Below are 12742 nucleotides of genomic sequence, written 5' to 3'. Positions count from 1 at the left end.
GCGCCACATACGCGCGCCCTGTCAAGACCTGCGAGACAACTTGCCCCAACATTTCAAGTGCAAATTGGACTCTTGGAATCTTCCCGGTTGCAGATGATATATATAATTCATGCTGGGGTGTGAGAGAAGTGTCAACGTGTCAGCCGATTGAAGAAATGTAAAAGTGGGCTGTTTACTGGTCGAGAGACACTTGCTTTTTTCCCTTCCCCTTTTCTGTGATTCTCTTGCCTCTCCGAGTAAGGAAGAGAGGGCTTGTGGTGGATCAAAAACATTCCTGTCTGTCCAGCTGTGATGCACGAGTAGCCACACTAATCAAAGGAACGTCAACACCAATGTATTTTCTTAGTTATTGCCAGGAAAAAATCCCCTGGTTTTAATTATTCATCTGCATCAATTAATTATGGACACTTGCTTGTCTAGCATGCTGTGCACAAACACATGCTTGCCAATGCATTACAAGTCTCGCTCTGTAGCTAAGCATTGATCCATTGCTGTGCATTGTTTGTGATGGCTTATAACTCAGCTGTGATTAAATATTCCTGCAAATCAAAATGATTTTTTCCTGATGTAAGCAACTTGCAACAGTATATACTGTAGGCATTTTTATTCATTTTAATAATTATTATTAGTAGTAGTGGCTCTAAGGCAACTATAGTATAATCACTTTTTGATTAGAATTATTGCCCATACTTAGCGCTTAGCTCCCTTACAAAAAACGAGAGTTCTGGCAAACAACTGTGGCAGACTTGCCACAAATTTGCCACTCATTATTTTCACATGCAAATTAGCCTTTTGGCAAACACTTCATTGTTGCTACAGGTTTGTCATAGAAGTCTTTGCTAGTAGCGGAAAATAGTCTATTGTTGCCAAAGGTTTGCTGCAGGTTCACCACAACCAGTAAAGAGCTACAAAACTTCTGGCAATAATTTGCGTCAAATCACGTGCTCACATCCATGTGAAAATAATGGGTAGCACCTTATTTTATAGTATTGTTCTACATTTACATACTATGATTACAACAACTACAGTAATTACTAGGTACAGTTGTGCTCAAAAGTTTGCATACCATTGGAGAATTGGTAATATATGTACCATTTTGAAAGAAAGGCAAAACTCATTTATTTTATTTCTTATGGGATTCATATTCAACTGTAGGTTATAACAGAATGGTACAATCATAAAACAAAACATGGCAACAAAGAAAAAATGAAATGACCCCTGTTCAAAAGTCTGCATACCCTTAGTTCTTAATACTGTGTATTGCCCCCTTTAGCATCAATGACAGCGTGCAGTCTTTTGTAATAGTTGTCTATGAGGCCCCAAATTCTTGCAGGTGGTATAGCTGCCCATTCGTCTTGGCAAAATGCCTCCAGGTCATGCAAAGTCTTTGGTCGTCTTGCATGAACCACACGTTTGAGATCTCCCCAGAGTGGCTCGATGATATTAAGGTCAGGAGACTGTGATGGCCACTCCAGAACCTTCACCTTTTTCTGCTTTAACCACTGGAGGGTCAACTTGGCCTTGTGCTTAGGGTCATTGTCGTGCTGGAAAGTCCAAGAGCGTCCCATGCGCAGCTTTCGTGCAGAAGAATGCAAATTGTCTGCCAGTATTTTCTGATAACATGCTGCGTTCATCTTGCCATCAATTTTCACAAGATTCCCCATGCCTTTAGAGCTCACACACCACCAAAACATCAGTGAGCCACCACATGCTTCACAGTGGGGATGGTATTCTTTTCACTATAGGCCTTGTTGACCCCTCTCCAAATATAGCACTTATGGTTGTGACCATAAAGCTCTATTTTGGTCTCGTCACTCCAAATTACAGTGTGCCAGAAGCTGTGAGGCATGTCAAGGTGTTGTAGGGCATATTGTAACCGGGCTTTTTTGTGGCATTGGCGCAGTAAAGGCTTCTTTCTGGCAACTCGACCATACAGCTTATTTTTGTTCAAGTATCGTCGTATTGTGCTCCTTGAAACAACCACACCGTCTTTATCCAGAGCAGCCTGTATTTCTCCTGAGGTTACCAGTGGGTTTTTCTTTGTATCCCGAACAATTCTTCTGGCAGTTGTGGCTGAAATCTTTCTTGGTGTACCTGACCTTGGCTTGGTATCAAGAGATCCCAGAATTTTCCACTTTTTAATAAGTTATTGAACAGTACTGACTGGCATTTTCAAGGCTTTGGATATCTTTTTATATCCTTTTCCATCTTTATAAGTTCCATTACCTTGTTACGCAGGTATTTTGACAGTTCTTTTCTGCTCCCTATGGCTCAGTATCTAGCCTGCTCAGTACATCCACATGAGAGCTAACAAACTCATTGACTATTTATAAACAGACACTAATTGCAATTTTAAAAGCCACAGGTGTGGGAAATTAACTTTAATTGCCATTTAAACCTGTGTGTGTCACCTTGTGTGTCTGTAACAAGGCCAATCATTCAAGGGTGTGTAAACTTTTGATCAGGGCCATTTGGGTGATTTCTGTTATCATTATGATTTAAAAAGGAGCCAAACAACTATGTGATAATAAATGGCTTCATATGATCACTATCCTTAAATAAAAGACAGTTTTTTTGCATGATCAGTCATATTTTCAAAATCAATGCCAAAATTTCACAATTTCTGCCAGGGTATGCAAACTTTTGAGCACAACTGTACTAACCCTAAACCTCTCCCCAACCCTAACCTTAACCCATATTAAGTACATGTTGTTACCTAAAATTACTCAGTACTTTCTTGAGTAAGTACACTGTAAGTAAACAGAAAGTACACGTACTATAAAATAAAGCTCAACTAAATAATGATTAGCTAATTTGCATCAAGTTTGTCAGAAGATGTTCAGCTATGAAACTCTGTGTGGAGCCAACTGATAGGTTCTTTGAGCTTGTTTCTGTTAGCCACTCATTGGTCCTTTGACATGTAATCAGGTAGTTAGTCACCTTGCATCTCTCTCTTTGTGTAACATTTACATGGCTCAGTTTTGCTGATAAGCTGGTTTCTCTGCAGCATGCTGCAAGAGTTTTTCTCTGAAAATGCTATTTGCTCAGGTGGTTTGCAGTGGTATTTATTCTATCAGCTTGTATGTTAGGGTCTGCTTTTGGCCATGACACATAGAAGCACCTCTTAAAGTAAGCCATAGCCAAACCGGGCTGATACATATCGCTATCGTAGGTCATTATATTAAATAAATCCATACATAGCTAGTCACTAGTTAAATAAGCTCTGGGCTTTCCTGGTTCAGGTACACATTATGGCTGCGTCTGAAACCAAAGGTACAGTAGCTGTCTTGTTGCCTCGCTGCCCTATCAGTCAATGACTCAACAGACAGCATTTGCGTATGAAGAAACCTCCAGAAACTGGTTTTGGACAAGCTGCTGAGGCAGCATAATGTCACATCATTACTAGGATCCCAGCAACTGATTATCGCCATCTGGTGTCCACTAAAGGTAACTTGTCTGCTTCATCCAGTCCAACCGAACCACAATGGTCTAATAATCTATAACAAAATCAAGAGAGTTTTAGCGATATCCAAGTGTATATTTCATAACTACAATATTAATTTCTAGCTAGAAATGGAATCAAAAAGTGGGAAAAAATTTACATTATACACAAATTGTCTATCAACCAACTCTTCGGCTGCCAATTAGTTTTATTCTTCAGCTAAACCGCCATGGATATGCATGCACAGTATTGTGGGATTTCATTGGCAGCGAAGGGTACATTTATGCTGCCTTCAAAAATCGATCAGATGAGGGAATCTCAGTAGACACGAACATTTGGACGTGCCTTGATCCCTTCCTACCTTCGTATACAGCCTCTGGAGGCAGTATTTTCCTGGTTTTGGACGTAGCCTATGAGTAAGGTCACTAGTAGTTTAAGCCATTTAGCCAAACAGGCTGAGGCACACACAGAAATTTAGTTCATTAGCATTACAACATTTTGACAAATGGCCAAGGCACACCTAGCTAGCATACACTCGGTACACATGGCTCTTCAGAGCAGCAGCAGTACACAAGTCTTGGCGATAGGTCTGCTTGGTTGGGGGATTGTGTTTTGTGTATGTGCTATGAGTTTTGTGCAGCTTTCCTGCTTTGTTGGGGGATTGTTTGAAATGTTTTTGTGCAGCAGCATATTTATACATGCTCGATGCAGCATGTCTTGCATTTTGTCTAATTGTGCAGCGGCAGATCTATTCCGCCAAGACCAATATCTTATCAATATGTCATACCAACATTACCATGCTAAATCTTTCCATTGTCATGACTGAACTCTAGGTTTCTTTGTTACAGGTATTTAAACAAACCTCTCACCCAAAATATTAAACTTCACTGTGTAACTGACAATAATGATACCTCAAATTGTACGGCTTATTGAGGAGAGGTGTGCTGTTACTTTTCTAAACAATAATTTGCATTAAATTGAGTGACCCAAGCCACATTGAGGATCATAATATCATAGACACTTGGGATGGGCTCTTTCTACTTGAACAAGTAAGAAACAATTTAACAACCACCCAAAACACACTATCAACCACCTAACAATGCCCTTGCAACCACCCAGAACACCCTAGCAACCCCATAAAAACACCATGGCAACCACCCACAACACCTGGCTATGACTTTTGCATTCCAAGCACATTTTCTTCAGAAAACATAAAATCATGGTTATTTGTGAATGTATTTATTAGTAAGAGACCTCCTAACAACCACCCAGAACACCCTATTTAAAAAAAAAAAATCTATTTTCATTCTTTTATTTATTTAATAGTGCCCTCTAAATGGTCTGAGATATGTCTATGAGATATCATTGCAGTGCAATAAACTATAAGGAGAACATCTTGTGGCATTTTACTGTTGTAACTCCAAAATAATGGTTACCATAAAATGTGTGTGACATTTTGGGTGTAAGTGCAACACAGCGAAAAACATGTTTGATGAGTTCACAGTGAAGAGACTTCATTATCAGAACACAGAGCAGAGATCACATGTTTGTCTGCCGCACATCACTCCTATTTCTACAGAGAAGAACCATAGGTCAGAGTGATTCATTCTGATATCTTAGCAGTTTATTTTCCAATGTTTTCTTTTTAGAAAATATATAGATAATTTAAGTTGACTAATTCTGGTATGTGAATCGACCTTCAGTGTGCGCTGCAATGAGGTTGATTCTGATGCGAGCATGTGAAAGGAAGAGGCTTATTTAATAGTATAACTTGGGTCATCTTGTTGTCATGGTGAGTGAAAGTACGTTTCAACCAAGGTCTTTTCTAACTGAACTTGTTTCTTCAAAATCACTGGAGTCTTGAGTCAGAAGGCCATACGGCTCTACTGTCTATTGCTTTCTTACAAAGAGGAAGTGTATGACTTCATGGGAATCACAATAAAATGCATCTCTTTATGTACCACAAATTTAAAGACTTTTACATGTGCATTCAGAGTTTCTATAAAACATCAGTGCTGTTCCTTGTATTCAGAGAAAAAATGTAGCAAATAAAGACTTTATGACATTCCTTCTGTAGTGACTTTTTAGTCACCTGTTCTTCTTGGGTAGTGCTACTGTCACACTACTTAAAAATGTAGTTAAGTTAGTAGTGTCACTACTTTTAGTTAGTTACTTCCCAACACTGACAATTTCACATTTACAATGAGCGGGCTAGAGTGCAAGTTGCTTTCAGTGTCATCTTGTGACATTCTCGTAAAAATCAAAGTCCTGCTAGGGGTCGTAGCTGCAAAAAAAAGCTTTCTTAAAGAGAGAAGGTGCATTTAAGGAGTGCAGTGAATTACTTCAAATTATGTCTAAGAGTCCTCAAGACTGGAGATGGAGGCAGTTCTTTGACTTCAAAAGATCAGACCATCTTTTTTAGTTGGATACTTCTTAACTGTAAAAATTATAAATATGAAATATACACAAAAAAAAAAAACTAAAACAATATTATCAGTTTATATATATATATATATATATATATATATATATATATATATATATATATATATATATATATATATTAATGTTTTAATTATTATTAATTATACATAATAATAATAAAATAATACAATAATAAGTAGACGTATAATAATTATTTGTAATTTAAATAATTTAATCATTTTGGTTTCACCTACTTCCAACTGAGCTATAGAAATTCATTCTTTATTAAAATGTCCAATTAATATTATAAATAATTTTTAATGTATCTCTCTCTCTCTCTCTGTTTCTCTTATCACAGCTACCTCATCCCTTAACTCACAGCTCCAGCATCTCCAACAGCTACAGCAACTTCAGCATCACCAGCAACAGCAACAGCACCATCATCAACAACAACAACAGCAACGGGAACGAGAGCATCGCGAGCGAGAACGAGAACAACAACGAGAACGAGAGCAGCAGCAACAGCAACAGCACTGTGGCCCAACGCATCTCCAGCCAACCAGTCATCATCAGCTCACTCCTCCGATCCAATCTCAAGTGACTGGGCCTATGCCAAGCTCCACCTCCACCAATCATAACTCAGCTCAGTCTCCCCAGTCTCCACCCATTCACAGGCAAAACCAATCACCAGCTCATAGCTTGCCCTCACCTGTCACACCTCCTCTGCCACTACAGGTAAGATTTGTTAAGTAAATAATATGTTATTTTTGGAGCTATGTAGACAATATATTTTGACCATTTTCCTTCAATATACTGTATATACAGTATATGAAATGAGATACAACATACCTAGCACTCACTCATTTTGTCCAAGCAAATGCTCTCTATAATGAGAATGCCCCTCCCTATAATACCATCTACTTCTGATTAGCAATAGCAAGTAGCAAATCATGTTCATGGCTGGAATGTAAACTAAGGCCATTGCCTATTTAAAAAGAAAAGGACGAGCCCATCGATATGACCCACCCCAACTTCCAATTTCATTTTGCCTTGTTCTTACAACAATCCAACCATTTAATGTGTTTGATCTGAACAAGTAAAAGGATATAAGGGTATACAAAAGGTTTCCCGTGATATCAAAATAAATGCCTCATATTCTCACTCAGCCATAGCAACATCCTTTCTTGTACTGCTCCTCACCCAGTTCACCTCTTGTTTACACAGTAAAAGTGAAGTTATTTGAAGCCATAATAAAAGTTGACGCACAATGGGAGCAGCTCTGCTAGAGTGCTGCATGGCACGGGGGCAGTCGAGACCGATAGACTCAATGTAATGACCCCTAAATATGATGTCGCCTCACTTAAAGAACTCATTCTTCTACATTATTCACAACATGTCTGAAAGAATGGAGCTCTGGAGTGAGACAAGGTTAGGATGAATGTTAGAGAATAGGGCAGTAATTCAATTGAATGATTGAATCTGTCTGGGGAAATCTTGGATATTACAAATATTGTTTCTGGGGGATGTACTGGTTTGCCAAGCCTGTCCCTGAAAAAGAATGAAAATTGAAAGTTTATTGTTAAAGAGTTTATCTCGGGCATCTTGCTAGCGACAGCAATAGACTATTATTGGAAATGAAGAGCTGCAGAATATTGAATTATGAGTAATGACGTTTTCGGTGTAACTTGATTTGAAACAATTTTATGATAATCACTTATTGACATGTTCTGAAAATGTGTAGTGTATGCAGCGAATGTTGCAGGGAACCCGTCTCAATTTAAGCAGATCGTTTTCAACATGTATATTTTTAATTTTTTTGGAAATAAAATTTTACATTGGGAAGTAGAGTGGTAAATGGTAAAAAACTAGAATACTAGTTTTACCAGAATGTTTTTAGCACAAGAACTAAACGTTATAATGTATAATATGACATCTTTGAATTAGTATACCCCTTGTGTTTTAAATGACAAACATAGGTGATCCATTTATTTGATTTCGTGGATAATGACAACCCCTCTCCCTCATTCTCTCTCTGTCTGTCTGCCTATTCATGTGCTCCTCCTCTTCCTCCTCTCGTCTGGCTGTCTCAGTCTGTCACTAATACCATGCCCTCCTCCCAACATGTCCCAGTGGTTTCATTTCAGTTTGAGAAAGGCAAGGGTCGCTTCTTTGTCCGTCCCCGCATTCATCAGCGTCATAGCCCTTATTGCACTGTGCTGGACCATAACCCCACTCCCCCTTCCCTCGTTTAATGGTTGCCATCAGTTTAGCCATATATTTCACCTTCCATCCCTTCCCGGCCTGTATAATCACCAGCTGGACCCTTTGGTCCCTACACTTAATGGTCTCCAGAGCCCAGAACTAGTGGATTCAAAGGGATTCCTTAAGAATGGCCAGACATTCTATATATATCTTCATTTATAGTTGAAGCTCACCTGATTCAATATGTCAAGTAATCATCAAGCCCTCCTGATTTGTGATTCAGGTGTGTCAGAGGTAGGATGGAGTAAATTGGGGGAGACATATCTCCGAAAGCTTGACCTGGACGTCTCATGCATGATAATGCCAGCATCAGAGGATAGCTGCATTGCCAAGTCTAGATGTTTGTCTGAAAGTCTTAAATGAAAATGGATATGCATATTTGGGCATCTGTCTGACAGTGTGAGTGCGGTGAGCAGGGCAGAGCCGAGCGCCGTCTGGGCAGAGCGAGGCCAGGAATATAAGTGGCAAATGACTTCCACCTGAGCGCCACACCGGCCTTGCGTTCCAGCGAGGGGAAGCGGGAGTATTTAAGGAGAAGAGACAGCGGCAGACGGGAGAGAGATGTACGAAGCTTGTCCACATGTTTAAGTGTTTTTATGATTTGATGCAGCTGGCTGAAAAGCAGTGCGTGTTTTTGTTTCTTTGTATGATGAAAAGTGTCATTAAATGTCTATGTGTTTGTCAAGCCGGTCCCAGCGTCCTCCTTATCTTCTTAAGTGTTACATTGGTGACAAAACCCAGGTAGGAGGAAGGACGCGCCATCAAGGAGTCCTCGCCGCTGACTGAGGATCGTGACACCGAGGGAGTGCTTGATCCGGTGGCGCTGGAGCACTACATCAACCGGCAACCAGAGGGGACGGCTGAGGGGTCCAGTGGCATCGCCCGGTGTCGCAGACAGAAGCACGACAGTGAGCTGAGGGCCAGTCGATGGCGTGTTCATGGCTGGAAAGCCCGTCTCTCTCTCCCCTCTCTGCTTTCTCTCTCCCTTTTGTTATTCCCACCCCCGTCTTCCCTTTCCCCTCTCTTTCACCCTGTTTCCCCTCCCAGGCATGTATAGGTCGGTTTCGGAGACCAGTGTGACCTGTCGATGCTCTCTTCCTAGAAATGATGGGTGAGTAGGTCACAGGCCGGAGAAATCCACGACCTGAGTTCGGTGATGGGGGTATGTGGTGAGCACGGCAGAGCCGAGCACCATCTCATGCGTTCCAGTGAGGGGAGCTGGGAGTATTTAAGGAGAAGTGACAGCGGCAGACAGGAGAGAGATGTACAAAGCTTGTCCACGTGTTTGAGTGTTTTTATGATTTGCCGCAGCTGGCTGAAAAGCAGTGCGTGTTTTTGTTTCTTTTTATGCAGAAAAGTGTTATTAAATGTCTAAGTGTTTGTCAAGCCGGTCCCAGCTTCCTCCTTACCTTCTTAAATGTTACAGTGATGTACTGTATATTTTGTGAAAATGACCATCTGTCTGCATCTACTTATTACATAAATACATTATGTGCCAAATAATTAAATAGACATGAAATATAGATTTGATTTTAAATTATTTTATTCGCTTAAATGTAGAGATCACAGAGTGATACGAGAATTAGGAAAGATAACTCGCAATACACAGATTGTAATGAAACAAGTGGAGACCCAAGTGCAGAGCCAAAACTTTACTTGAGAATAAAGTAAATCTGAAAATCATAGACAGGAAACAGGACAAAGTTGAAGAAAAGGAATAAATCACAAGCTACTTATTCAGTCCAAATCCAGCAGGTAGAAACAAGTTAAAAAATACAGGCAGTGATCAAAACTGGCAATGGCAAAGCATGACATATAGAGGCTAAGTATGGTGCATGCACTCAATACCCCACAAGGCTTCAACTGAAACAAAAGTCTTTTATACTGTGTGGCGGGGTAAGCAAGAGACAGACACAGTGGGCATGGCGTGGCGTCAAGCCTCAAAGAGGCATTTATTAAAAATAATAATAAACATAAAATGTTCATAAATGGGGAAAATAGTGTCCAAGGGGGAGAGTGTCCAAAATAAAGGTGAATCTGGCATTCTCATGGTGAAAGGGGGCGTCGTGTAGAATGGGAAGTGTCCAGAGGAGGATCCAGGACATGGACAGGGTCTGGCGGCCGCACGCACTCCCCTCATTGGTCCGTGGCGCGTGGAGCAGCGGCTTCCTTGGCGGCCTGTCTTCACAGGGTCGAGGTGTATGCGAGGGGAAAGTGGGCCAGCATCTGTGCCCGTCGGTCGTGAAGCGTGCTTCAATCCCCTGGCATCACATTTAATTTGCGCCGGGGGTGCGGGTCCGGCACGCATCTATTTCTGCCGGAACCCTCCCCGCTTTGCTCCTGTATCTGTGAGGACTCCAGTGTATAAGCTGGCTCCCTGAGAAGAGGCATGCTCTATGTTTATTTGGCAGCAGTGATAAGGCTAAACACATCTCAGGTGTGCCTCGTTCCTCGCTGCCTAAACAGGGCGTATTAATTATGTGCTTGTTCTCTCTCCTGCCCACTCCCGTTGTGAGCCTGGCTGAAGTACGGCCCTCAGAGGCGGGGCGACGATGATGACAGGGAGGAGAAGGCGGGTCGTTCCTCCACAACTGTTACTAATGGGTAACTGTGATGAGCTACAGGTGCAGTCAATAAGCCGGGGATGGTGAATGTTGACTGGTAATACAGTGACCGGTGAAATATCATTTTATGCGCATGTAATGGTAGCCAGCAGGTAGGTAGCTGTGCAGTGTGCAAACCTCACTCCTCTGTCCTCAAGAGGCGCACTAGTGACTGACGCTTGGGGCTGTAGCCTTTAGCATCCTCGTTAGCACGCCCGCCTCCCACGCCGGTTCGAATCCTATTCGGAGGGGGTCGAGCAGGACCGGTTACACGTGGATGTGCTGTCATTATTAAAAAATGTCAGACCACTGGATGGCGCGATGACCAATCAGAATCGAGTATTCCAGAGAGCCATGTAATAATTACATTTGTTGTATGTGACATCTTTTTGGTCTTGAGTCAGTTCACAAAGACGATCACAGTGCTAACTTTATATTTTAAGGAATGTGCAGGGTTTAATACAGGTTCAGCTCAATCAACAGTATTTGTGGCATAATGTTAATTACCACAAAAATTTATTTAGACTCGTCCCTCCTTTTCTTTAAAAAAAAAAAATGCAAAAATCGAGGTTACAATGAGGTACTTACAAAGGAAGTGAATGAGGACAATTTTTTTGGGGGGGGGGGGGGGGTGTTAAACAGAAATGTGAAACTTTAAATTTTATAAAAACACTTACATTGATTTTTCTGTTAAAACTCATTTAAGCTGTAAAGTTGTTTAAATCATAATTTTTACAGTCGTTTTTAGGGTTTGTTGACATTACATCGTCATGGCAACAAAATTTTAAAATTGGCTATAACTTTGCACAGAAAAGGTTATTAAGCGATTTTATAACACTAAAATCATGTTTACATGCATATTTTTTATGTCATGTGGCTATACCTTTGAAACAGTGAGTATTTTAACATTCAAAAATGGGCTCCCATTCACTTCCATTGTAAGTGCCTCATTGCAACCCAGATTTTTGCTTTTTTAAAGAAAATGAGGGTCGAGTCCAAATAAATTTTTATGAAACGCTGTTGATTGAGCTTAACTTGTATTGAACCCGGAATATTCCTCTAAATGACATTTGATAACACAACTTTCACAGTCAAATTAAGTGTCCTTTATTATATTAAAGCAACCTCTGAAACATTTTTATAATTCTAGTTTTATCCATAGGAAAGAAAAATTGCAAATAAATTCTTATCTCAATATTCTCATTCTCATAGACAGAAATGAGTGTAACTAAAGAACATGCCAACTACTGTTTCCTAAGACAAGAAAAACATTGAAAGAAAAATAACTGAGAACTTTAGGAGAGCTTTAAAAAAAAAAAAAAAGAGTGGCACCAGAGACAACAGGGTCATTACCCAACCCTTCACTGTGTTACTGGAGTGCTATGTGTGAGAGGGAGAAAAAGAGAGTAAGTGTGCATGTGTGTCAGGAGGGGTTTGAAGTTCCCTCCTTGTCGTGGCCCACATTTCCATTTAAGCAATTTGATTGCGTATGTGTGTGTAGCAGGGTTTGCAAGCTGTCTCTCCTGTGGGGCTTGAGCCCATAATTAGGCTTATGTCTACATTTGAATGGGAAAGTTGCAGTATGCTACACCAGAGTGCTGTTACTGGCCTTTAGGGACAGCCACTGTGAACGCCTAGGTGTGATCATTTTGGTAAGGGAGGGCAGACAGGTCTATATGAATAGACACCTAAAGGCCAAGATAGAGACCTTCTGACAACATGACAACATGTTAGCATCCCACTCTGATAATACCACAGACAGTGTGTCCAGTGTACAAAAGCTTAGTGCTTACCATCTGCGCTCTATTGCCCTCTGTCTCTCTCTCTCTTGTTTTTGCTTTTTGTTTATTTGTTCAAAAATTCAGACATGCTTTTTGGTACTTTAAGTCCTGTAGATGAAGATGAATGAAGTTTATATTTTTAAAAGGAAGTTTGACAAAACTACTTTTACTAGTGGCAGCTGTCATTTTGAAACTAGTAGCTACACTCTAAGTTAATTACAAGAACTAAC

General features: G+C 40.6%; 1 protein-coding gene across 1 annotated transcript in view; it reads left to right on the top strand.

Moving 5' to 3' along the window:
• Positions 1–12742, top strand: part of LOC127434219 (POU domain, class 6, transcription factor 2-like) — a 161705-nt gene that overhangs the window by 93615 nt on the left and 55348 nt on the right. Inside the window, exon 4 of the mRNA XM_051686782.1 lies at positions 6225–6601. Within this exon, the coding sequence (XP_051542742.1) occupies positions 6225–6601 (377 nt within the window). The remainder of the gene's footprint in view (positions 1–6224; positions 6602–12742) is intronic.

This window comes from Myxocyprinus asiaticus, chromosome 44 (genome assembly GCF_019703515.2).
Source record: "Myxocyprinus asiaticus isolate MX2 ecotype Aquarium Trade chromosome 44, UBuf_Myxa_2, whole genome shotgun sequence".
In the NCBI taxonomy this organism is placed as follows: domain Eukaryota; kingdom Metazoa; phylum Chordata; class Actinopteri; order Cypriniformes; family Catostomidae; genus Myxocyprinus; species Myxocyprinus asiaticus.
The sequence above is the reverse complement of the archived record's forward strand: the minus strand, read 5'-3'. Positions and strand labels throughout refer to the sequence as shown.